The sequence below is a fragment of the Budorcas taxicolor genome, chromosome X (genome assembly GCF_023091745.1).
Source record: "Budorcas taxicolor isolate Tak-1 chromosome X, Takin1.1, whole genome shotgun sequence".
Classification (NCBI taxonomy): Eukaryota; Metazoa; Chordata; class Mammalia; order Artiodactyla; family Bovidae; genus Budorcas; species Budorcas taxicolor.
In genome coordinates, this window is record NC_068935.1 from 14,415,317 (window position 1) to 14,442,567 (window position 27,251).

The 27,251-nt window shown below is 42.7% G+C and overlaps 1 protein-coding gene across 1 annotated transcript; it reads right to left on the reverse strand.

Annotated features, from left to right (window-relative positions):
- Positions 1-13,666: 13,666 nt before the first annotated feature.
- LOC128070145 (nuclear RNA export factor 3-like) lies at positions 13,667-26,964 on the reverse strand. The gene is given in 17 exon segments (XM_052663448.1): positions 13,667-13,814; positions 21,320-21,436; positions 21,979-22,051; positions 22,538-22,580; positions 22,677-22,792; positions 22,899-22,957; positions 23,078-23,185; positions 23,287-23,342; positions 23,425-23,493; positions 23,830-23,866; positions 24,429-24,538; positions 24,685-24,792; positions 25,321-25,401; positions 25,514-25,618; positions 25,720-25,803; positions 26,415-26,568; positions 26,789-26,964. Coding segments are annotated over 17 exon segments (1,644 nt in total).
- Between the last annotated feature and the right edge of the window lie 287 nt (positions 26,965-27,251).

Below are 27,251 nucleotides of genomic sequence, written 5' to 3' on the forward strand. Positions count from 1 at the left end.
ATCACTGCCTCCTGTACATGGTCACAAACCTCCATCCATACTTCTTCAGGCACTCTGTCTATCAGATCTAATCCCTTGAGTCTATTTCTCACTTCCACTGTAAAATCATAGGGATTTGAATTTAGGTCATACCTGAATGGTCTAGTGTTTTCCCCGACTTTCTTCAATTTAAATCTGAATTTGGCAATAAGGAGTTCATGATCTGAGCCACAGTCAGCTCCTGGTCTTGTTTTTGCTGACTGTATAGAGCTTCTCCATCTTTGGCTGCAAAGAATATAATCAGTCTGATTTCGGTATTGACCATCTGGTGATGGTCTTGGTGTAGAGTCTTCTCTTGTGTTGTTGGAAGAGGGTGTTTGCTATGCCCAGTGTGTTCTCTTGGCAAAACTCTTTAAACCTTTGCCCTGTTTCATTCTGTCCTTCAAAGCCAAACTTGCCTATTACTCCAGGTATCTCTTGACTTCCTACTTTTTCATTCCAGTCCCTTGTGATGAAAAGGACATATTTTGGGGTGTTAGTTCTAGAAAGTCTTGTAGGTCTTCATAGAACCGTTCAACTTCAGCTTCTTTGGCGTTAGTGGTTGGAGCACAGACTTGGATTACTGTGATATTTAATGGTTTGCCTTGGAAATGAACAGAGATCGCTCTCTTGTTTTTAAGACTGCACCCAAGTACTGCCTTTCAAACTCTTTTGTTGACTATCAGGGCTACTCCTTTTCTTCTAAGGGATTCTTGCCCACCATAGTAGATATAATGGTCATTTGAGTTAAATTCACCCATTCCAGTCCATTTTATTTCACTGATTCCTAAAATGTCGATGTTCACTCTTGCCATCTCCTGTTTGACCACTCCCAATTTGCCTTGATTCATGGAACTAACATTACAGGTTCCTATGTAACACTGCTCTTTACAGCATCAGGGTTTGCTTCCATCACCAGTCACATCCACAACTGGGTTTTGTTTTTGCTTTGGCTCTGTCTCTTCATTCTTTCTGGAGTTATTTCTCCCCTGATCTCCAGTAGCATATTGGGCACCTACTGACCTGGGGAGTTCCTCTTTCAGTGTCCTATCTTTTTGCCTTTTCATACTGTTCATGGGGTTCTCAAGGTAAGAATGCTGAAGTGGTTTGCCATTCCCTTCTCCAGTGGACGACGTTTTGTCAGAACTCTCCACCATGACCATCTGTCCTGGGTGGCCCTACATGGCATGGCTCATAGTTTCATTGAGTAAGACAAGGCTATGGTCCATGTAATCAGTTTGGTTAGTTTTTAGTGATTGTGGTTTTCATTCTGTCTGCCTTCTGATGGAGAAGGATAAGAGGCTTATGGAAGCTTCCTGATGGGAGAAACTGACTGAGGGGGAAACTGGGTCTTGTTCTGATGGTCAGGGCCATGCTCAGTAAATCTTTAATCCAATTTTCTGTTGCTGGGTGGGGCTGTGTTCCCTCCCTGCTGTTTGACCTGAGGCAAAACCATGGTGGAAATAATGAATATAATGGTGACATCCTTTTAAAATTCCCATGCATGCACCTTTGCACTCAGTGCCCCTGACCCTTCAGCAGGCCAACCGTGACCCACACCTCCACTGGAGACTCCTGGACACTCACGGGCGAGTCTGGGTCAGTCTCTTGTGGGGTCACTGCTCCTTTCTTCTGGGTCCTGGTGTGCACAAGGTTCTGTTTGTGCCATCCAAGACTGTTTCCCCAGCTCTGTGTAAGTTCTGGCAACTCTATGGTGGGGTTAATGGCGACCTCCTCCAAGAAGGCTTAGGTCATACCCAGGTCTGCTGCACCCAGAGCCCCTGCCCCTGTGGCAGGCCACAGCTGACTCATGCCTTTGCAGGAGACACTCATATACAGTTCTCGCTCAGTCTCTCTGGGGCCTCTGGGGCCTGGTGTGCATAAGGTTTGTTTGAGCCTTCTGAGTGTCTCTGGTGGGTATGGGGTTTGATTCTAAATGTGATTTCAGCCCTCCTACCATTTTGCTGGGGCTTCTCCTTTGCTCTTGCATGTGGAGTATCTTTTTTTTGGTGGGATCCAACATTATCCTGTTGATGGTTGATCAGCAGTGAGTTGTAGTTTTGGAGATCTCGCAGAAGATGAGCACACATCCTTCTACTCCACCATCTTAATAATTTAATAAAATCTTAATAAATTTGTTTCTTACTCTGGTACAAAAGAAGATGTTGTACAGTATACAATGTCATATTTTAAACAGCTTTCCTTGGCTAAAAATTTCAAGCAATGAAGTTCATCCATTTTAAGAGTACTGTGTGATGATTTTTAGTAAATGCATGCAACCATCACCATAACTGAATTTTAGGTTTCTCTGTAGTTCCCCAAATTCCCATAATCCTTGAAAAGAGTAAATACATGTACCCATACTTTGTTGCAGGTGAACACTGATTTGTTTTCTGTCTCTATGGATTGCCTATTTTGACCATTTCCTATACCTTGAACCCTATGCTGTTTGGTCTTTTTATGTATGAGTTTGTCCACTTTGCATAAGGGCTTCAAGGATCCTATATGCTGTCCATGGATCAGTGTTTCATTGATTTCATGGCTAAGTCATAATTTGTTGTATGGCTATGCCAAATTTTACTTGTGGATCAATCAGTTGGTAGACATTTGATTTGTTTCCACTTTTTGGCTATAATGAAAAATGGTCTTATGAAGATTTTTCTACAAGCTTTTATGTTGACATGTATTTATTTCTCTTGAATAGGAACTACAAGTGTAATTGAAGAAACATATAGCACCTCAGCATGTGAGATATTGTAATTTCAGATGATTTCATTCCATAATTGGAAATACCTTGAGGGAAAGAAAAAAAGACAGGTAAGACAGAATCTAGTGAGGTGACCCTAAAAAAGATTTTTATCCTGCTGTAGACCTATTTGTAAAATCCTTTACAATGATGCAAAAGTGTGAGATATGTTGGGGACAATTTAAACTTCATTTGAAAGACTTGTCTGTAGCTCACACTTCCCCATTGTCTGACTTGATCTTCAGATGTTTTACAATTCTAAATTTTAGTTAACTGATAGTATCAGTTTCCATGTAATCCTTGTCTGTAGACAAGCAAATTAATTGTATCTTGGGTAGGAAAACCTCTGCTTCCATTTGAACAAGCCTTTCATAACTCATGATGTATAATGTGACAGAAAGATGGCTGTTGATTTTGGCAAGGTAAATGTCAGTGGAAGAGTGGAGGGATTTCCTCATTAGATTAGAGATGAAGACCGAGTTGGAGGGGAGGTTAGGGGATGTGAATTGAGTATCAAGAGTTCACTGTGGATCTTTGGCTTCATAGTGCAGAATATATATGAAAAAAGGTCAGGAACTAGAGGTGTGGACAGAGGCTCACAGCAGTAAATGATGTTGTAGAAATCACCGTATATAGGACACTTGAGCAGGTTGAGATCTTAATGAGAAGGATTCATCTCTTCTTAGATTAACATCTCAATGTACCACAGCAGGCTTCCCACATCTTACTTCTTTGTTTCTATTCTGGAGAAGCCTAAGGCTTACCCAAAGAGTGATGTAGAGTTTCTTCCTAATGCCTGTCAAATATATGAATGCAAGAATAGATGGATTCTTCCACTGTGTCAAAGATGTGCTAAGAATTTAAGGATTTTTATCCATGAGTGTGGAACTCCTCAGGCAGATGACTGTACCTGTGTGCTGGGTGGCTGAGAGGATATAGTTCCTTGGGACTCTGCAACTGAGGCTGCAAGATGGCAGCCCTTAATTTCAGTGCTCAGAAGTAGATTTAGTCAGACTGCCATACCTTATGTCCTGGAGGGATCCATCCCTGACCTGAGCAGGTGAGTGCAAACAGGCTTGCCTTCCATCTGGAGAAAGGGACTACTGTGTGCTCAGAAGCATGTTATGGTCTAGCTGTGCGCCATTTAGAAAGACTCAAGAATGAGCGGATTCAACTCCTCTCTAATCCTGAACTCAACATACATCACAGAGAGATATTCTCAACATCTTTCCAGGGATACACACTGCCATTGGGAGCCCCCAGAGTCCATACATGCACACACACAACCTGGAGGCTACATACAGCCATCAGCCCTAGGAAACCTGCCACCTGACGTGGCCATCACTCATTGTTTGTCAGGCTGCATGTATCGCTGGAGACTTTTGCATTAATCACCAATGAAAATGGTGATTAGCAGGTATTTGGCACACTGCTCAATCACTTTAGTCGTGTCCGACTCTGTGCGACCGCATAGACGGCAGCCCACTAGGCTCCTCCGTCCCTGGGATTCTCCAGGCAAGAATACTGGAGTGGGTTGCCATTTCCTTCTCCAATGCATGAAAATGAAAAGTGAAAGTGAAGTCGCTCAGTTGTGTCCGACTCTTAGCGACCCCATGGACTGCAGCCTACCAGGCTCCTCCATCCATGGGATTTTCCAGGCAAGAGTACTGGAGTGGGTTGCCATTGCCATCTCCAAATTTGGCACACTAGGGATTCTTTTAGCTAACATTACTGCCCAATTAAATATGCTAATAATAACAGAATTTCTATCTTCATGCTTTTCAAATGTAATATTTCAATTATATTGAGAATTCCCAGTGTGGGTGTGCACATGGGAAATCCTACAAAGTCTTATATTGCTGGTGGAGATTTCAATTAGTACAATCTTCTTACAGGCTGATTTCTCAATATGTATTAATGAATCCAGGCACATTTGATTTTCATGCATTTGGAGTCTGTTCCTTCAATTACTCATCCTTAATATAATACATATGCCTCTGTTTTGCTAATCACATTCCCTTTTGTCTACAGAGTAGGAAATTGAAGTAAATGATGTTCACTGACTTGCAGGCAGGATTCTCAGTCTGGCATCGGAAGTGAAGATAGATTTCAGAAGTGTCACAGATCAGCAGGAAAGTTAGACTTACTTGAATATGCTGTGATGTCTACCTGAGCATCATGCAGTCTGCGCTTGGAAATACAGGGTGTCAATCTCTGCCTTCCCTCTTAATAAAAGGATGGCCCCTACCCAAGTTGATTAACCTCTGTACACTATTGCTTTCCAAAATATTGTGAAGATCTATTATTCTACCTTCTAAGAATGTTGTAGAAAATGCATAAGATAGAAAAATGTATGCATTCACAACAGACAAGTCCCTGTGGTTTTCTGGGTTGGAGGTCCTCCCTAGTATATAAATTTTCAGTTCCAGCCACCTTAAGACTATTCACAAATGGCACTTCAAGTGCAAAGTAATGTAAGTACTTGTGTATACTGCATTTATTCAATACAGACTATGATAATATTCAAACTACATATTGGAAAGTACATAGAAATGACAGGTCCAAGCCTTTGACTGTGTGGATCACAATCAACTGTGGAAAATTCTGAAAGAGATGGGAATACCAGACTATGATAATATTCAAACTGCATATTGGAAAGTACATAGAAATGACAGGTCCAAGCCTTTGACTGTGTGGATCACAATAAACTGTGGAAAATTCTGAAAGAGATGGGAATACCAGACCACCTGACCTGCCTCTTGAGAAATCTGTATGCAGGTCAGGAAGCAACAGTTAGAACTGGACATGGAACAACAGACTGGTTTCAAATAGGAAAAGGAGTATGTCAAGGCTGTATATTGTCACCTTGCTTATTTAACTTATATGCAGAGTACATCATGAGAAATGCTGGACTGGAAGAAGCACAAGCTGGAATTAAGATTGCCAAGAGAAATCCCAATAACCTCAGATATGCAGATGACACCACCCTTATGGCAGAAAGTAAAGAGGAACTAAAAAGCCTTTGATGAAAGTGAAAGAGGAGAGTGATCATGGCATCTGGTCCCATCACTTCATGGGAAATAGATGGGGAAACAGTGGAAACAGTGTCAGACTTTATCTTTTTGGGCTCCAAAATCACTGCAGATGGTGACTGCAGCCATGAAATTAAAATTGGCCAGCATGGTGTAAATGACTTAGCCAAGAATCTATGATAAGCCTGGTACCTCGTGATTTATTGCAGTGTTTTTCTGCAAAGCCATTCTTGCTGGATTACAGTACATGTTATTCTTCTATTAATATTAATAGAAATAGAAATAGAAAGCTCAACATTCAGAAAAAGATCATGGCATCTGGTCCCATCACTTCATGGGAAATAGACAGTGGAAACAGTGTCAGACTTTATCTTTTTGGGCTCCAAAATCACTGCAGATGGTGACTGTAGCCATGAAATTAAAAGACGCTTAGTCCTTGGAAGAAACGTTATGACCAACCTAGATAGCATATTGAAAAGCAGAGACATTACTTTGCCAACAAAGGTCCATTTAGTCAAGGCTATGGTTTTTCCTGTGGTCATGTATGGATGTGAGAGTTGGACTGTGAAGAAGGCTGAGCGCCGAAAAATTGATGCTTTTGAACTGTGGTGTTGGAGAAGACTCTTGAGAGTCCCTTGGACTGCAAGGAGATCCAACCAGTCCATTCTGAAGGAGATCAGTCCTGGGTGTTCTTTGGAAGGAATGATGCTGAAGCTGAAACTCCAGTACTTTGGCCACCTCATGCGAAGAATTGACTCATTGGAAAAGACTCTGATGCTGGGAGGGACTGGGGGCAGGAGGAGAAGGGGACGACAGAGGATGAGATGGCTGGATGGCATCACCGACTCGATGGACGTGAGTTTGAGTGAACTCCAGGAGTTGGTGATGGACAGGGAGGCCTGGCGTGCTGCAATTAATGGGGTCGCAAAGAGTCAGACAAGACTGAGTGACTGAAATGAACTGAACTGAACTGTATTCCACCTAATGTCTCAAAAGTGCTTTCGTAGACAATATCTCATTAATTTCTTCATCTGAGGAGTTTTATCCAAAAAATTGGCTTTGTGTCTGACTCTTTGCAACCCTGTGAACTATAGCCTGCCAGGTTCCTCTGTCCATGGAGTTTTTCAGGCAAGAATACTGGAATGGGTTGCCATTTCCTTCTCCATTGGTTCTTCCCCACCCAGGGATCTAACCCCAGTCTCCTGCATCGATTGCATTGCAGGTGGATGCTTAACTGATGAGCCAACAGGGAAGCCCCCCAAAATTGGACAGCATGGTGTAAATGACTTAGCCAAGAACCTATGATAAGCCTGGTACCTCGTGATTTATTGCAGTGTTTTTCTGCAAAGCCATTCTTGCTGGATTACAGTACATGTTATTCTTCTATTAATGTTAATATTTTCTGAGCATAGCCCACCCATCAGAATAAGACCTAGATCTCCCCACAGCCAGTCCCCCCCATCAGGAAGCTTCCACAAGCCTCTTATCCTCATCCATAACAGGACAGACAGAATGAAAGCCACAATCACAGAAAACTAACCAAACTGATCACATGGATCAAAGCCTTGTATAACAATGAAATTATGAGTCATGCCGTGCAGGGCCACCCAAGATGGACAGGTCATGGTGGAGAGTTCTGACAAAACGTGGTCCACTGGAGAAGGGAATTACAAATCACTTCAGTGTTCTTGCCTTGAAAACACCATGAACAGTATGAAAAGGCAAAAAAGGTATGACACTAAAAGACGAACTCTCCAGGTTGGTAGGTGCCCAATGTGCTACTGGAGATCAGGGGAGAAGTAACTCCAGAAAGAATGAAGAGACAGAGCCAAAGCAAAAGCAACATCCAGTTGTGGGTGTGACTGGCAATGGAAGTAAAGTCCGATGCTGTAAAGAACAATATTGCATAGGAACCCGGAATCTTAGGTTCATGAATCAAGGTAAATTGGAAGTGGCCAAACAGGAGATGACAAGAGTGAACATCTACATTTTAGGAATCAGTAAATTGAAATGGACTGGAAAGGGTGAATTTAATTCAGATGACTATTATATCTACTATTGTGGGCAAGAATCCCTTAGAAGAGAAGGAGTAGCCCTGATAGTCAACAAAAGAGTTTGAAAAGCAGTACTTGGGTGCAGTCTTAAAAACAAGAGAACGATCTCTGTTCATTTCCAAGGCAACCCATTAAATATCACAGTAATCCAAGTCTGTGCTCCAACCACTAACGCCAAAGAAGCTGAAGTTGAACGGTTCTATGAAGATCTATAAGACCTTCTAGAACTAACACCCCAAAATATGTCCTTTTCATCACAAGGGACTGGAATGCAAAAGTAGGAAGGCAAGAGATACCTGGAGTAATAGGCAAGTTTGGCTTTGAAGGACAGAATGAAACAGGGCAAAGGTTTAAAGAGTTTTGCCAAGAGAACACACTGGGCATAGCAAACACCCTCTTCCAACAACACAAGAGAAGACTCTACACCAAGACCATCACCAGATGGTCAATACCGAAATCAGACTGATTATATTCTTTGCAGCCAAAGATGGAGAAGCTCTATACAGTCAGCAAAAACAAGACCAGGAGCTGACTGTGGCTCAGATCATGAACTCCTTATTGCCAAATTCAGATTTAAATTGAAGAAAGTCGGGGAAAACACTAGACCATTCAGGTATGACCTAAATTCAAATCCCTATGATTTTACAGTGGAAGTGAGAAATAGACTCAAGGGATTAGATCTGATAGACAGAGTGCCTGAAGAAGTATGGATGGAGGTTTGTGACCATGTACAGGAGGCAGTGATCAAGACCATCGCCAAGGAAAAGAAAGGAAAAAGAGTTGTCTGAGGAGGCCTTACAAATAGCTGAAAATAGAAGAGAAGTGAAAGGCAAAGGAGAAGAGGAAAGGTATAACCATTTGAATGCAGAGTTCCAAAGAATAACAAGTAGATATAAGAAAGCCTTCCTCAGTGATCAATGCAAAGAAATAGAGGAAGACAACAGAATGGGAACGACTAGAGATCTCTTCAAGAAAATTAGAGAGACCAAGGGAACATTTCATGCAAAGATGGGCACAATAAAGGACAGAAATGGTATGGACCTAACAGAAGCAGAAGATATTAAGAAGAGGTGGCAAGAATACACGGAAGAAGTCTACAAAAAAGATCTTCATGACCCAGATAGGCACGATGGTGTGACCACTCACCTGGAGCCAGACATCCTGGAGTGCGAGGTCAGGTGGGCCTTGGGAAACATCACTCTGAACAAAGCTAGTGGAGGTGATGGGATTCCACCTGAGTTATTTCAAATCCTCAAAGATGATGCTGTGAAAGTGTTGTACGCAAAATGCTGGCAAATTTGCAAAACTCAGCAGTGGCCACAGGACTGGAAAATGTCAGTTTTCATTCCAATCCCAAAGGCAATGCCAAAGAATGTTCAAACTACTGCACAATTGCACTCATCTCACATGCTAGCAACACAATGCTCAAAATTCCCCAAGCCAGGCTTCAACAGTAGACAAACTGGAACTTCCAGATGTTCAAGCTGGATTTAGAAAAGGCAGAGGAACCAGAGATCAAATTGCCAACATCCGTTGGATCACAGAAAAAGCGAGAGTTCTAGAAAAACATCTATTTCTGCTTTATTGACAATGCCAAAGTCTTTTACTGTGTGTATCACAATGAACTGTGGAAAATTCTTTAACAGGTGGGAATACCAGACCACCTTACCTGCCTCCTGAGAAATCTGTATGCAGGTCAAGAAGCAACAGTTAGAACAGGACATGGAACAACGGTCTGGTTCCAAATTGGAAAAGGATGCATGTGGTCACCCGGCTAATATTTAACTTATATGCAGAGTACACCATGGGAAATGCTGGACTGGACCTAGCACAAGCTGAAAACAAAATTGCCAGGAAAAATATCAATAATCTCAACTATGCATATGATACCACCCTTACAGCAGAAAGCAAAGAGGAATTAAAGATCCTCTTGATGAAAGTGAAAGAGGAGAGTGAAAAACCTGGCTTTAATTCAACATTTAGAAAACGAAGATCATGGTATCTGGTCCCATCACTTCATGGCAAATAGATTCAGAAACAATGGAAACAGTGATAGACTTTGTTTTTATGGGCACCAAAATCACTGCAGATGGTGACTGCAGCCATGAAATTTAAAGGCGCTTGCTCCTTGGAAGAAAAGCTATAACAAACACACAGCATATTAAAAAGCAGAGATATTACATTACCGGCAAATATCCATCTAGTCAAGGCTATGATTATTCCAGTAGTCATGTATGGATGTGAGAGTTGGACCATAAAGAAAGCTGAGCGCTGAAGAATTGATGCTTTTGAACTGTGGTGTTGGAGAAGATTCTTGAGAGTCCCTTGGACTGCAAGGAGATCAACCAGTCCGTCCTAAAGGAAATCAGTCCTGAATTTTCATTGGAAGGACTGATGCTGAAGCTGAAACTCCGATACTTTGGCTACCTGATGCGAAGAACTGACTCTTTGGGAAAGACCCTGATGCTGGGAAAGATTGAAGACAGGAGGAGAAGGGGATGACAGAGGATGAGATAGTTGGATGGCATCGCTGACTCAATGGACATGAGTTTGAGCCCAGTCTGGGAGTCTGTGATGGACAGAGAAGCCTGACGTGCTGCCGTCCATGGGGTCACAGAGAGTCGGACACGCCTGAATGATTGAACTGAATATTATTGAAGTCTAGTTGACTTACGATGTTGTGTTAATTTCTGCTGTACAGCAAAGTGATTCAGTTATACATCTATATTCTTTTTATCTTATTTTCCATTATGGTTTACCATAATATATTGAATTTAGTTACCTGTGTTATGCAGTAGGTCCTGTTGCTTATCCATTCTACATATAATAGTTTGCATCTGCTACTCCCAAACTCCCAATTCATCCCTCCCCACACCACACCTTGGTAACCACAAGTCTGCTGTCTGTCTGTCAGATTGTTCCTGTTTCACAGGTAAGTTCATCTGAGTACACACATTATTCTTATGAAATTGACATAAACCATTAAAAGTGGTACGGGAAAGTATATGAAATAATGTGAAACGGACCAATGGTTTTCCTTTACACATCCAATGCAAATGCTACAATCAATTTTCCATTTTTTGAAATTATCTGAGAAATGACTCTAGCACAGAGAAATGACACTAAAGTGAATACATAGTGAAAATATATACATTTCTTTTCCATGTCATATTTTCACATTATTGTCTGCTGATACTATTTGGATCGTGTCAAGGGAATCTCCTGTGAAAGAAGGTCAGGTGTGAAATAAGACTATTAATACTTATTTAGCACTATATGTATCCTTTGGCAGATGCACTTGAGATATTTACTCCTTACAATAGTTGTCTAATATGAATATAATTATTTCCATTTTGCAAGTGAGGAAAGGCAAATTATGAGATAATGTGATGCAGTCATTGTAAAATTTCCCATCTAATTCTCACATCATTTTTGTAGCCTCTAAAGATCATTGCTTAGAACTACATTTCATAAAAGTTTGCAAAAGCATGATGTACAAATTCTTCAATTTCTTCTGCATGTATTAACTATAATTCTTTCATAAAAGAATCCATCCCTCATCAACTATGTGTAGGTGTAATATTCACAGGAGATGCCAGGTGAATATACAATTCATTGACAATATTTCCACCTTCAAAAATGAGTTTTTTCCCTACAACTCTCAAAGGTGAGCAGTGTGTTGGTTTTTCTGGCTTTTTTTAAAGAGTGTGATACATGTTAGAGCTCATAGATATTCCTATATTTAAGGTGTTTTAGTGCATTACAATCATTAATGTTTTTGATGTTCAAATTGTTCTATCTTTGGCCAATGGGAGCCCCTCAAGTTATGATTCTTTTTGATATAATTTCTGTTATGGGAGTTCAGTCCACACTCACCTTGTAAAATCCTTACCTAGACCAGAAATCAGGCATTTCTCCAGTAAGCCTGGTTCCTTTTAGTGGGAAATGTGTTTAGAGAATTCAGTGCAGAGACTACAGTTGCTGATTGTTACTGGATTGGTCAGTGTTTCTTGCCCTTTTCAGTGAGTAGAGCCAGTAAACGTAAGTCTCATATTTAGAGACTCATTGTCATGCATCATGTCATACATCATTGTCATGCATCCTAGGCTGCTCTTCTGTCCTCTTATAGGTACACATTTCTAGCATCCTTTGTATAACTGTACAGCTTAGGAAATATAAGAAAAGATAACACACATTTGTTTTCGCCCCCTTTCTTATGTAAAAATTGTTATATTTTACTTCAGAGCTATCCAATAGAAATTTCTGTGGATATGGGAACATTCTGTATTCTGCTCTTCAACACGGCAACCATTAACTAACAGAGGCTTATTCAGGAACTGAACATTTAGCTACTAAAATGTGGCAACTGTGACTGATTCTTAATGTCATGTAATTTTAATTTAATTTACTGAAGTAGTTACTTGAGGCTCTGGGCTACCCTATTGGACAGCAGCAGCTCTGCACACTTTTTTGCACCTGTGTTTTTATATCACTGAACATTATATCCTGGTGATGACTCCATAGCAATACAGAAAGAGAGTCTTACTGGTTTTTATAGCTGCATAGGTCTTTTGGATGTAGATGGACCAGTTTATTCAACCAGCCTCCTGTTGGTGTATATACCTTGTTTCTTATCTTAAAATCTTATGAATTGTTCTGGCAGGAATGACTTTGTGCTTATGTCTTTTTTCTTTTCACATTGTTACTTTAGGGTAGATTCTTAGAAAAGACACTGCTGATTCCAAGGGTAAGTACTCTGGTAATTTCATTACATCATAACAAATCCCCTGGTTAGGAATTGTACCATGTCACATTACCACCAGCAAAAATGTACATGTCTCCCTATTTCTTCAGACTATGTAAATGATGAGAAGAGGCATCCTGATTTTTTTCTCTTTGCGTCTCTCAAGAGTTAGGCTGAACAGTTATTAACATGTTGAAGGAACATTTATTTGGGAAGTACTTCCTTGTATCTAGTGTGCTTTCTCCTTCAGAATGTTCTAATTTGCCTTTTTTTTTCATAATCTTTCTACTACAAGTAGATAAACTTTGTTAGTTACATACGTTGTATATTTTCCCCAATGTGTAACTTTTCATTTTGCTTTCCTTATGAGATTTTTCACCATGCAATTTTTAATGGAATCAAGTGTTACCAGGGTTTTCTCTTACTGCCTCTGGATTTAAAGTCATCTTTGGAAAACTTTTCCCAAGTATTAGCTTATAGAGGAATTTACTGTGCGTGTACATTTGTGGCCAGGATAGAGAGAAAGGAATCATATTAGAGTGTCAGGTGTAAGAGGAACCCAGAAAACAAGTGACCATCGTGTGAGAAATCTGGGAAAACCATTTCACCAAGTCAAGAGACTTGGGCATTTGGACCAGAGTCTTCATCCTGTGCTTGTCTTGATAGCTCAGTCTCTACTCTTTGCCATCTCTTGTGGATACATGCCAGGCTCCCCCTGACCGGCAGAGAACATCTTTATAAAGCAGGAATTCCATGTCATCTCAAATGGACATGTCAGATGACTTAAATGGATAGAACCACCCTCTTATCTTCTTAGAGAGAAGACATATGAAACCAATTCCGAAGTGTATCATTCTGACAGAACAAAAGACTAAGAGGAAGGGAAACCTCCAGCTGGATCTGGTGAGAAGAAGCAAAACTAAAACCAACAACACTGGTCACCTCATCCTTGACTCTCTGAGTGATGTCCTGTCAGGAAAGGTAATAAACAGCCTATTAGTCCTATGCAAAAGGATGGGGGTTTGAGTTAGAAGGTGCCACAGTCTCCTGTGTTACAAGCTCTCCCACTCAGCTACATCATTTCTTGTTTCCATGATGGTTTCCAGGAGTCAAAGTCAAGCTCAGGCTCATTTTGCTTAGAATGGAGCCTGAGGTCATACCGCAAGGGATGGCCACTAACATCCATCTTGTTTCCTGTGGGCATTTCCAGGTACGCAGGTCTGCAGATAGGAGAGAGGCTGAGATGCACATAAGGAATTGGACTGACAGTTCCTGGCACGTAGTACACACGCTGTACACATAATACCTCAGTGAGAAGCAGATATAAACTACACGCATATCCTGTTAGTCTTTTTACACACATATGAATTTTCAAAGAAACTTAAGGTCCGTTGTACCTACTTCTGTCTTTTAGGAAACTTTTTACTTTGAAAAAAAAAATGTCTTTTCGTTGAGGGAAAGAAAAATATGTAGAAAATGGAGTGCTGCCACCTGGTGAACAGAGTCAGAACTGCAGGTGTGAATGTCTGAACTGGGGGTTTGGCAAAGGATGGGGGATGGAAAGAGCCGTGGTATTGGTGTGGAATTGAACGGATTCCCTCCTACAGACCAAGATTTCTAGACTTCACACTGGCAGCAATCCTTCTGTGTTTATGCCCATCCTGGGATCTTCAAGCCCTGGGACTGGAAATCCAGCCTCCTAGTGAATTGAGTAGAAAGCTGCATGAATTAGTGTATGAATAATTGATATAAACAATTTGAGACAAAAAACAGATATAAATACACACACATACATAAAACTGTCAAATACATTGTTTTCAACTCCTTCTGAAACAATGAATATATGGATGCTGTACCTTTATCAGGGTGCAATTTTGTGTATTTTCAACATTTTATTCAGTAAATTACATATTGAAAACACCCTAGAAATGCAACATTATAAAATAAAAACATCCTCTATCTTTGACAATGCATATTCACCGAATAATCATTGAAGAGATCTGTTTAATACCTAAGTCAATGAATGTATTTCTACACTATTATTTTGTGACTCAGCTGTTGATAAACCTGTTTTACAAAACTTTCTCTTAATATGTTGATAAGTCACCAATTAATACTTCTTTTTGTTTAACACATATGAAAAAAATATAGACATGAGTTTCTCTTAACTTCTTGGTGCCTACTTTCCAGATTTTTTCCTGCATGTAATGCACTAACATATATCACACACATACTTATACACCCATGCTGATATTCTTTGCAAAAACATGGGGTCATATTGTTGGTACATCATGACAACCCTGTTCACTTGTTATGATTTGTTTCTTATTTGTATAGTTTTTTTCCCTTTCAAGTGTTTTTATGTGCATTTGCTCTTGATACCATTGACCTAACTCTATCATTTAAGAATATTACTTACATTGGTGAAATAAACCTATATGTGAATATAATATCCTCCAAGTGTTCACACATCTTTTAATGTTGTTATGCAGAGGGTATCTAATCCTTTGCAATGAGTTTTAGTGTTTTGCATGTACTTCAGTGTGTTTTAAAAAGAACAACTGAATAATGGTGCTTTCTGGGATGTTGAATATCAGTTAAAGGATAAAACAGGGAATGTGAATCATTTGCATAACTCCAGTTTGAGAATCCTGAAGTAGTAGTTAATAAGGCTGTTTCCTAGATCATGTTACTTTACTTTTAAATTCTGTTCCCTGAAATGAACTGAGCAAGATAGCAGGACACAAGATTAATATATAAGAATCTATTGCATTCCATTCCCTTGTAGCTCAGTCGGGAAAGAATTTGCCTGCAATGCAGGAGACCTGGGTTCGATCCCTAGGTTGGGAAGATCCCCTGGAGAAGGAAATGGCAACCCACTCCAGTATCCTTGCCGGGAAAATCTCATGGACAGAGGGGCCTGGTGGACTGCAGTCCCTGGGGTCGCAAAGAGTCGGGCATGACTGAGCAACTAACACACACAATAATAAAATATCAGAAAGAGAAAGCAAAAAACAACCCCATTTAAAATGCCATCAAAAAATAAAATATCTAAGAATAAACTTAACCAGGAGGTAAAAATTCTAAAACATTGTTGAAATAAATGGATGCAAATTCAGACAAATCTAAAGTGATCCCATGCTCTTAGATGGAAAGTCTTAATATTGTTAACATGGCCATACTACCCAAAGGGATCATCTGATTTAATGCAATCCTTATCGAAAAACATGCTACACTTTCACAGAACTAGAACAAATAATTCAAATGTTTATATGAAACCACAGAAGACACATAATTGCCATAGCAATCCTGATGAAAAGAACAAAGCTGGAGGCATACCCTCCCAGACTTCAGGCTATACTACAAAACTACACTCATTGAAGCAAATGGTACTGGCACAAAAACAGGCATATATTTATTAATGGACAGAATAGAGAGAGCAGAGATAAATCCTCCCACCTATGGTCAATTCATCTTCAACAAAGGAGGCAAGAATATACAATGGAGAAAAGACAGTCTCTCCAACAAGTGGTGTTGGGAAAACTGGACAGCTACATGTAAATCAATGAAATTAGCACACTATCTCACACCATACACAAAATAAAATGGTTTAAAGACCCAAATATAAACATGACACCATGAACTCAGAATTCTGAGAAGTTAAGCAAAACACTCTCTGACAAAAAATCATACCAATATCCACTTAGATCAGTCTCCCAAGGCAAAACAATTTAAAATAAAGATAATCAAATGGGACCTAACTTTAGAACAGCAAAGTAAGCCAGGAACAATGAAATGACAACTTATGGACTGGGAGAATAATATTTGAAACGTCATGACTGACAAGTAGTTAATATCCAAAATATACAGCTTCCCAGGTGGTGCTAGTGGTAAATAACTTGCCTGCCAATGCAGGTAGACATAAGGGACGCGGGTTCCATCCTTGGGTCAGGAAGATCCCCTGGAGAAGGAAATGGAACCCACTCCAGTATTCTTGTCTGGAGAATCCCATGGACAGAGGAGCCTGGCGGGCTATAGTCCATAAGTTTGCAAAGAGTAGGACACAACTGAAGCGACTCAGCACACACACAGTATGCATAACAAAAAATAAACAACACAATGAAAAAAGGGGAGAAGATCTAAATATTTTTCCAAAGACATACAGATGGCCAAGATGGATAGGAAAAGATGCTCAACATCACTAAATATTTGGGAAATGCAAGTCAAAACCACAATGAGGTTATGCCTCACATGGGTCCGAATGGCTATCATCAAAAAGCCTACAAATAATAAATTCTGGAGAGGGTGTGGAGAAAAGGGACCCTGATACACTGCGGGTTGTAATGTAATCTGGTGCAGCCACTATAGAGAATGGTTTGGAAGCTCCTGAAAAAGGTACAAATAGAGCTATGATATGATCCAGAAATCCCACTTCTGGGTATATAACCAGAAAAAAATGAAAAGTGTAATTCAAAGATACCTGTACCCAGATGTTCACAGCAGCACCATTTACAATAACCGAGACACATAAACAACACAAGTACTCATCAACAGATGACTTGCTTAAAATGATATAATACACACACACAAACACAAGACAATTAGTCATAAAAGAATGACAATTTGCATTCTTATTACAATTTGCAGCAACATAGATGGATCTAGAAAATATTATAATTAGTCAAGTAGGTAAAAAAGAGAAAGTAAATATAATACAGTATCATTTACATGTTGAATCTTAAAAATAATACAAATGAATCTATATTCAATACAGAAACAGACTCAGACAGAGAAACTGAGCTTATGATTACCAAAGGGGATAGGGAGTGGAGAGGGACAAAATATTAATAGAAATTTGGAGTTAACAGATACAAACTACTATACGCAAAAAGGTAAAGTATAGAAAATTATATTCAATAATTTATAAAATGCATGGATACTAATCTAATACATATATATATATATCCAAATTGCTTTACTGTACACCTGAAACACAATATTGTATATCAGCTGTATTTCAATTTAAAAAATTCACACAAAAAAACTCTTTCTCACTGTTTGTGAGTGCATATTGACCTTGAAAAGAGATTAGGGCTGAATGAGATAAAATGTAAAACAGATTTCACTTACGGTTAGGATGTTACTATCCTACAATTCAGGTCCTCTTTCCAAAGAGTAACAGCTTGTGCTGCCTCCTGGGTTCAGTTCAGCACCTCAGTAATCAGGTAATCATAGTGAACCCCACACCCATTCCTCCTGGCCCAGGGAGTAGGACTTCATCCCCATTATCATCTGCATGTCCAGTGGGGAGCATGACACAACGTAGATTCTACATCAGGTGAATTTTCCACTATCAGTCTTTAAGCCCTGGAAGTCGCTTAGGGCTGGTGCACTGAGAAGACCCAGAGGGATGGTACGGGGAGGGAGGAGGGAGGGGGGTTCAGGATGGGGAACACGTGTATACCTGTGGCAGATTCATGGTGATGTATGGCAAAACCAGTACAATATTGTAAAGTAATTAACCTCCAATTAAAATAAATAAATTTATATTTAAAATAAAAATGGAGCTGCCGGTTGGCCTGTGCAGAGGGCAAAGGGTAGACATCTGACCCTGGAAATTTTACATTCTCTGTCAGCCTGAGGCTGACCATCTGTAAAACAGGACTGCGGACACCTACTTCTAAAGAAGAAAAGGAGAAAACCTCAAAGAACAGCTCATATACAACGGGACTTTGAGATGTATTACTCCTGGCCCACCCTGCACCCTGTGCATGCTAAGTCGCTTCAGCTGTGTCTATCTCTGTGCGACCCTATGGACTGCAGCCCACCAGGCTCCTTTGTCCATGGGATTCTCCAGGCAAGAATACTGGGTGGGTTGCCATTTCCTTCTCCAGGGGATCTTCCCCACCCAGGGATCAAACCCGAGTTTCCTATGTCTACCTGCACTGGGAGGTGGGTTCTTTACCACTAGTCCCACCTGGGAAGCTTGTCTCCTATGTGCTATTAAATAGAAAATTTGAAAAACTATCTGGAAATGAGGGATCAACAAGTAAACTTTGGTTCCATCTCTTCACTTCCTATTTGCTCACACTTTCTGGTGTCTTTTTTCAAATTCTAGTTTGACCAGAAGTAGCTTCTTATTGAAGCCCCAAGGAAGGATTAGTACAGGAGAGCAGAGAATAGGCACAGGTCAGCTAGACAGAAGTCATCAAGCGAATGTCCAGTTCCAGACTCATCAACTGACCCCAGGACCTGGGCTGAGCCCCTTACCTGTGTTGGCCTCAGTCCTAACGCAGAAGTACACTCACTATAGAAACAGAGGTGATGGGCAGAGCCTTTTCAGTCAGAAGACCAGGATTTGATGCTGTGAACCATTATGTGCTGAATGATTTACCTTGATAAATTAGTCATTTATCTAATATGTGTGCTTGGTATCTTTTATCATTTTTGTGGGGTTTTTTTTTCAGTTTTATGTATATTATTATTTTTCTTACTACTCAGCCAAAATATGAATGGTGCAGGTGGTAATCAGAAAGAAGTTAGAGAAGAACCCAACTGAGAGTGGAGTACCTAGGAAGTGAATGCAGTGTGGAAGTGAGGGATGCAGACAAGCATTGGACTCTCCCATCCTCTAACGACCCAGGGAAGATTCTTACCCAATAGCGTTCCTGGCTCTCAGCTGCAGACAGTGGTGACGTGAGGGCTACCAGGGAGGTGCCTAGCTGAAGCACTCTGCCCTGATCAGCTCCTGCTCCACTGAAGGCCACCATAGCTGCCCTTCCATTGCCATCTCCCTGCTCCTTCCTTCTGGATATCTGAAAAGGTCCCCCTGTGGAACCTTCCAGACTTGATTCTTAAAGGGCTTCCACCTGCAAATGATACTCTATTTTCCCCAGTCCTCAAAAGTTGTCCTGCACACTAGGGAAGGGGGACGCCGAGGTAAAGAAGGAAATGCCTTTCTCTCAGAGGTATGTCATCTCCACATATTTACCCAACATACTGTGTTTTTATAAGCCATAACCTTATACATTTCCTATACACAGCCCGATGATACACACACACACACACACACACACACACACACACACACACACACGTAGATATGCTGGCAATTCATTTTAATTCTAATTCATCTCCTCATGAAACTGAACAATGAATTCTTTTCTTAGTTAATGAATGCATGTGCACATGTATGTGCAGTATTACATTCATCAACAGGGCTTTGGAGGGAGCACCCCTTGAGCCTGTTATATCATGGGAGAGCAAAGTGACCATTGCTCCAGCCCACAGTCTAAAAGGGAGGCTGCTCTATTGTCCTCCAGAGAGGGCAAGGGACATAACCTCACCCCAAGTTCCTGCTTATCTGGACAGGCGACAGAAGCTATAAGAAGAGGGGGTCTGTCATCTGTGAAGTGGGACTCATCTCTAACAGAGCTGTCCTGAGGAGTGAGTGAGAAAGCCTGGGGCTAAGGCAGGCACTGTGTAAAGTCATTTCTCACAGTTCTCCTTAATGATATGGTAGATATAATTAGAAAGGAGGCAAATGACTCTGATACGGCTGGAGTTCAAACTTCTAAAGAGAGAAGAATCTCTAGTCTCTCGGGGGACTCAGAAGCTAAGAGCTGCCCAACATCATGGCTCTGAGCAGACTTTAATCCAGTCCCCACACTGGGAAGACAGGCTTGCCTTTGACTCACCTGGTGATTTCAGTGAGAGATGGCAACAGGGCAGCAAGCTGTGGTGTTGCCTAACTGCTGCTCCTGGACTGCTCCTTATATTAATATATTGATAGGAAAATTCTGGACCTGTCTCCCATTCAACACTGCAGGGGGTATCAGATCATGCAACATCCAGCCATGTCACACCAGAATTTCCAATATCTGCTGCCTCCATGCAGGACAAAAAACTGAAAAGTACTACCATTTTACTGAAATACAATGCTCCAATCTTTCATTCAGTAATAACTTAATATTTATTTGGTTCACAATTTATACTATTCCATTTGATATGTCTCTTAACTCGGCAATAGAAATAAGAGGATATGAAGGAAAATAAGTGTATGGGCAAATTTAAGGGTAAAAAATGAGATGGGATGGCTCCTTCACATTAACTTTTAATCTTGCTTAAGTTTCAGGTCCCCATTCAGCCACAAGCCTCTCTTTGTCTTTGTATCATCTGTGGTTTCCTTTTCTCTCTTTCATGATGAGATCTCATTTTCTGTAGATAAATATACTATATATATATATATATATATATATATATATACACACATGCACAAATATGTATATACTTACATAAGCAAACTTTCAGGAAGATACAATGACGACAAAAAACAAAAGGGTTATCTTAGGCTGTTATGTTGTGGAACAGTTGTTTTTCTCTTTCACATATACTGTGTATTATACACTGAGATGAACCTCATGCAGTGTATCATGATAAAAACATATGAACACCCAACTGTCCATTAACACAGGGAGAAGGTTCATTAAACTCATAAAAATGATTCAAGCCTGCTCAAAACAACTAGTAGCTTGCTATGTACTAAAAATGAAATGTTCAGCGTAATAATAACTGAAATAAACAAGGAAAACAATTTACCTTCAGGTTCCCATTAATTACTCGTCCACTCCTCCCAGTTCCCTCCCAACTCCATGCAAACCCAGCAGTCACTTCTGAGACTATTGGAGGTGATTCCACACTGGATGGAGAAAGCCCACACTGTTACCTGCTACTCGGGGGAGAGGATGACCATGAAGGCTGACACAGGGATGGAGAATGCAGACGCTGAGCTTCACTGGGACTGGCTTCCCTTACAAACAGCTCATCATTCACTATACAAAGACTGGAGGAAAAATGCACATGTGGACAATTTATGGATGGACCACCTGCACCCCAATCCTGACTGCTCCCACTAACACTCAGCAACTAGATCCCTTCCACACCCTCCTGTGTCTGTCCCCAGGCTCCTTGACTGGTTCCTCTGCCCCTCGCACAGAGCTCACCTTCAGAGAGATCGTCTACCAGCTTCACTCAATGGACAGTCTGTTCCCCAACCCAGGGACAACTTCACATTTACCTTGAACAGTAACTCACTACCTTACAGTACAGGACTGTACAGTCTGATCCCCATTTTCAGAAGAAGACACAGTCACAGAAAGATCATGTGACTTGACCAAGGTCACACAGAGAGAGCACTGGGTCAAGGAGAGAACCCATGAGCTGATTCCAGAGCCCATGCTCTTCCTAACCACTAGGCTAGACTGCTCCTTGGATCTCCCTGCTGGCTTTCCACAATACTGAGTCAGCCTAAGATCTGCATCACCACATGCCCAGGGCCCTGAGCCCAGGCTGGATGGGCCATCCCACCCACAACACGGCTCTCACCTGGAAGAGCTGGTGGGAGTAGTGATGAAGGTCCGGGTGAAGGCACGCACACAGCCCTGAGAACTTCCTTCCACTTCAACAACAAACAACAAACAATAAGCAAGAGTACCCTCTTAGAGTCCCACGTGTTTACAGGCTCCCACGTCATTCCCGAGTCAGGGTCTGACTTGCCGCTCATGCTGAGCGGACAGCTGTTCACGTGGGGAGTTGGGTGTCAGGAATGGGGACGGCAACTGTAGGAGATGTCTGTTCCCAGTGACATGTCCCCATGACAACCACTTCACAAGTTCATGGGATGCATTTTTCTCAGTTGCCAAAAAGATGGATATTATGCGGAAACTGTGAGGTTAAGTAGTAGGCCAGGTACTCGATGTAAGGATCTGGTATGGGAGCCACCAAACTCCACAGCCTGTGTCCCTAATGCCCACGGTTGGAAGACTGAGGGCTAGAGAGGGGAAGAGAGGGGAGGGAATCTGGAAGGAAGAGTTCTGGTGGGAGGGACCCTGACCAGGTGAGAGAGCAGTGGGGCCTCTGGGGGGAGCAGGCTACACACACTCACCTTCCTTGAACACCCCACTGACAGAGAAGCAGAACATCGTTTCCTGATAAGGAAGAGACCAGATACTCAGTCACCCCTCATCCTCTTTCCCACCTGCGTCTTTCTGCCCCTCACCACCAAGTGAGGAGCAGGTGCTCACCGTCTGGAAACACATGTCCACCACAAAGGAGCTGAAGTCATGCTGAGTTTTGGGCAATGCACAGAGGGCATGCACAATGTCATGTTTTGTGTGTTTCAGCATCTGGACACGCAGGTCTGTGGGGGAGGGGAAAACAGGGAAAGTCAGGGCAGCCACTCCATGGACCCGATGATTGGCCCCCTCACTGCCATTTCCGGCCCAATCTTCCCACCACACACTCACTGGGGTCCTTGAACATCTTCATATTCCTGTTGTCCAAGAAGTACACACACATGCTGCTTCTAGGAGACACAGAGGAACAGTGGGTGGTGGTCTGGCCAGCACAGGTGTCAGCAGGAGCTGGCCTGCATCTGCTGGGGAACCACATGGCCTGGGGAAGGATTCTGGGCTGTGATACTCACAGGGCTGGGTCCTCGGGTTGGAATGGAATGGTCAGGGAGAAGCAGGCCTCCTCATGATAAGCACCCAGAAGTCTCTGGCGGTTCCCATAGTCATGGATCAAGTAATACCTGAGGGGGAGCAGTGAAGACAATCTATCTGTGTAGTCTGGAGCTTTGGTGGCCTCCACTGTCCTAGGGCTCCCCTTGCTCAGATTCTCAGGAGTACTTACTGCTGCAGGAATTGCAGGATTAGACTCTTCAACTCTTCAGATCCAAAGAAGCTTCCCTAGAATCAAAGCAGTCCTCAGGACCAGGGCTGACACCTCCTCACGTACCACCTAGAACCCTGCTGGATCCTCTGTGCTCACCTTGCACGTTGGTAAGCACTTGGGGGCTTCCATAGCACACTTAGAACCTGAGGGTGTCTCCTGGCCATCCTAGGGGAGGGAAGAGGAAGTCAGCAGCGCAGTCTAGGATGTGGCGCTGGATGATCAGGGAAGAGCATGGGGAGGGGCTCAGAGGTCAGGGAAGAAAGTGTCCCTGGAAACGCCGGAGGCAGGACTGCATGTCCTGTCATCGCCATGGGTCCCCGAAGCCTGTGGAGAACATGGCTGAAGATCCAGAGCCTTTCCAGGTTCCCACAGAGAATGGCACAGCCCCCACCCCCAGGACATTTAAGGGTCAGGCTAAAAAACGGAAACGGAACAGGTCCTAACCGGTTTCCAAGTAGTTTGAGGGCACTGTCAGTGCTAGTTAGAGGAGTCTGCACTTACCAAGCTTAGCAGCCTGGGGAACAACTCCAGGAGGGTGCTGCCAAAATCAAGACAAAAGAAAAATGTCAGTGAAACTCTGGACGTGACCCTCCTCGTGGGAGCAAGTCACTTACAGTAATCACAGCGCCCTCACACCCCAGTATCCTAGCATTCAAGGGCCCTGGTCACTGCTCTATGGACGGACCAAGAGGGAGACTGTCCCCTCCAACCCTTCCTCAAACCCCCTCCTCCATCTCCTTTCCCCTGGGGAGCTCCCAGCCAGACTGTTCTGACTCCCTTCTGCAGTGCCACAGGGACCAGCACTTCAAACCCAGTCTGCAGGCCTTACTCCCCTCTATCCCTTCCTTCCTTCAGGCCCCAGCGAAGGCTGTAGAGAAAAGAAGATGTGGGAGGACGGGAGCCCGGGGCTTTGCTACCTCACTTGGAGTCCAGCATGCTGTCAAGTCAGGACACACCTCAGGGATGACCAGGTGCTATGGCAGGGAGGTGACTGAGCTGGGGCTCAGGAGGTAGGGAGGGGAAGAAAGAGAGAAAGGGAGTGGAGGGAGGAGGGGAGAGATGAGCGAGACACAGGGTGAAGAGACAAGGCAGAGGAGGACCTCATGTTGGCTGACTTATCACGGAAGGTGGTGCACACGGCATTTCTGTCTGCACTCATCCCTTCTGGTTCCAGCTGATGACCCTTGTCCATCTCCCCTGCAATCTTCACCTAGAATTACAGGGAACACCCACATGGACCAGATGGCTCTGCACCCACACCCTTCCTTTCCCTACAAATCCACCTGCCTTTGTCTGTCACCACCCATAAGGCCTCCCACATTCCTTTCAAAGGAGGATCTGGGTGCCCCACCTCACCTCAGTGCTGGACAGATTCAACTTCTTGGTGGCAGAAGCAATCTCCATAATGGTGGACAGGCCATGCACCAAGTAGGGCTTCTTGTTGCTCAAGTACAAAGATGAAAGCTATGATGAGGCAACAGAGTGAGGACTCCAAAGGGAATACCTGAGACACATCTGCCTCTTCTACCCGATGTCTCCTTCCCTCACCATTGGTCCCAACATCGGGCCTAGGTCCTCACCATGGGCCTGATCCCTGGATGGACATGTGGGAAAGCAGCCACGCTATTTCTACGGTTCCATGGCATTCCAATATCACATGGTGTCAAGTCTCCAGGAAACCAGGAGGGAAACACAGGCGACAGGGTCCCAGCTGGAGCACCTCCTGCACCAAGCCCTCCCCATGATACCATCTCCGAGTGCTCTACCCAGACAGACCCTCTACCCTCACCTGCCCTGCAGTTACTACTGTAGCCACACCGGGGCCAAAGCGGAGTCTCCGGATGTCAAGAACTTGCTGGCAGGCATCGTATGGTTTATTCATGGTAAGCTGCAGAGTTAGGGATGGGGTCCAGCGAGCTTGAGTTTGAAGGTGAGTGGGGGGAAGAGGTGGGTCTGGCTATGAGGGCACAGCTTGTGTTGAGTCTGCATTACCTTTATCTGCTCCAACTTTTCAGCTGTCAGTGCCTTCTGCACAGACTGGGGTGCATCACAGGGCTCAACAAAGATAGGTATCTGTAGAGAACACAAGAGGGGCTGGGTAAGCTCCAGGAAATCTGTGCATGGGATCAAGCAAGACCATGCTGCTCTCCTGCCCTCCTGCCCTCAGTCAGCCCTTGACACACACCTTTTCATTATCCTCATTGAAAATCTGGCCGTTGACATTCTTCAATGCACAGGCAACGTTGGCTTTCTCAACAAAGAACTGGGCCTGCATTTTCTCATAGTGAAACTGTAGGGAGAGAGACAGCAGAAGCAGAATACGAGACCAGTGCCATTTCTCTGGGCCCGCAATCTACCCCACTTTCTCATCATCTCCATGTCCTGTCTTACTTCAACTGCAGTAAAGGGGACACTGCACTTCTTCTGAATCAAATTCATCAGCCACTTCTCATCATATTTTATACCAAAGGGAATCTAGGAATCAGAGAACAAATGGGAAAGAGGATGGATACAATGGAATCCAACATTAAGGTAAGACATGACTGTGTCTTGCTTTAGGACCGTTTCTCAGGGTTTAAATAATTCCTTAAGACAGTATCTGTTATCACTAACTTTGGTATGAGACAAGGATTTTCTATATACACTTTCTTTGCATTCAAATACTCTTCCTGAAACAAAACTGACTTAATATGTTTCACATGTACTTCCTTTTATAAAGTTCCACGAGATCCACACGAGGTACACCTGGCCTGTCACTCTAACATGGACCCCAGAGACTCAACCTCCTCCCACACCCAGCTCAAGCCAAACTGCGTGATCTGGTGTGAAGTGCTCCACCTCCACGGCACTAGGTTTCCTCCTTTGCTGTTAGTCAACCTCTCCCATGCTCCTCCTTGCAGTCAGTCTGTTTCCTTCATAGCGCTTCTCTGAACCCGCCCTTAGAAGGATCTAAGAAGATACCTCCTAGTAGTCACAAGACAGATTACCAACACCACTGCCCCAGAAAAGTTCCCAGCATCTCTATACACATCCAACATGACTCTGTCATCTTCTACATATTAGGTTCATTTAGCCAGGATACTCACGATGATCTTGAACCAGCTCCCCAAGGTCGCATCCTGTCTATTTGTTTTCATTGTTCTCTCCAGAGGCTTTTGCTTTGTCTCCATGTTAACATGCATTTGGTCTTTTCTCTGAAAACTACTCCTCCAGTGACGGGATGGAATGGCATAGGGAGCACTGTGGGGAAGTGGAAAGAAAAAAGTGGTCCATATAGGCTTGGAAAGTCTTCTCTACATTTTCCCAAATGATACCAGAGTTATAATAAAGACTGCTCAAACATTAACCTGATCCAATCATTTTTTACTCTGGCAAGCTGGAGAGAAGAATGACATATTTAACTGCAAGGTTTTGTTGTTCAGTGGTTGGTACATGTCAGCCACGGTGACTGGTCACTTACTATCTTGCTTGGATGTCCATATGAGCATCACTTTCTTTTGAATCTCTGTCTTGCTGTTGCTGGGAAGTGACCGGTTCAGACCAATAGGCGTATTGCCTTCAGTACATACCCCAGCTTCGTGCTCTTCTTTGTAGAGAGTTCACTTTATCAGTGTGCTCTAAAACTGACAACAACATATCAGTGATCCCAGTATCAGAAGTAGTCCTGAGTAAATATCATGACTAATGAAGAAACATCATTCTTTATAATCTAAACATACATGTATCATAGAGCTAAAAAGTGGCCGAGAGACTTCACCATGGCTCCACTTTTCAGGAAATGAGAGGTAGGAAGCAGTCACAGACAAGACAACAGGCACCAAGGAAAGGGTCTGGATCTAGAGCGCAGTCTGTGATGTTAGACTCTGTTCTACTTGGTTCAGGTTAGGTGACCTGGGACAAGTGGCCTTTTATCCCCAAGTCTC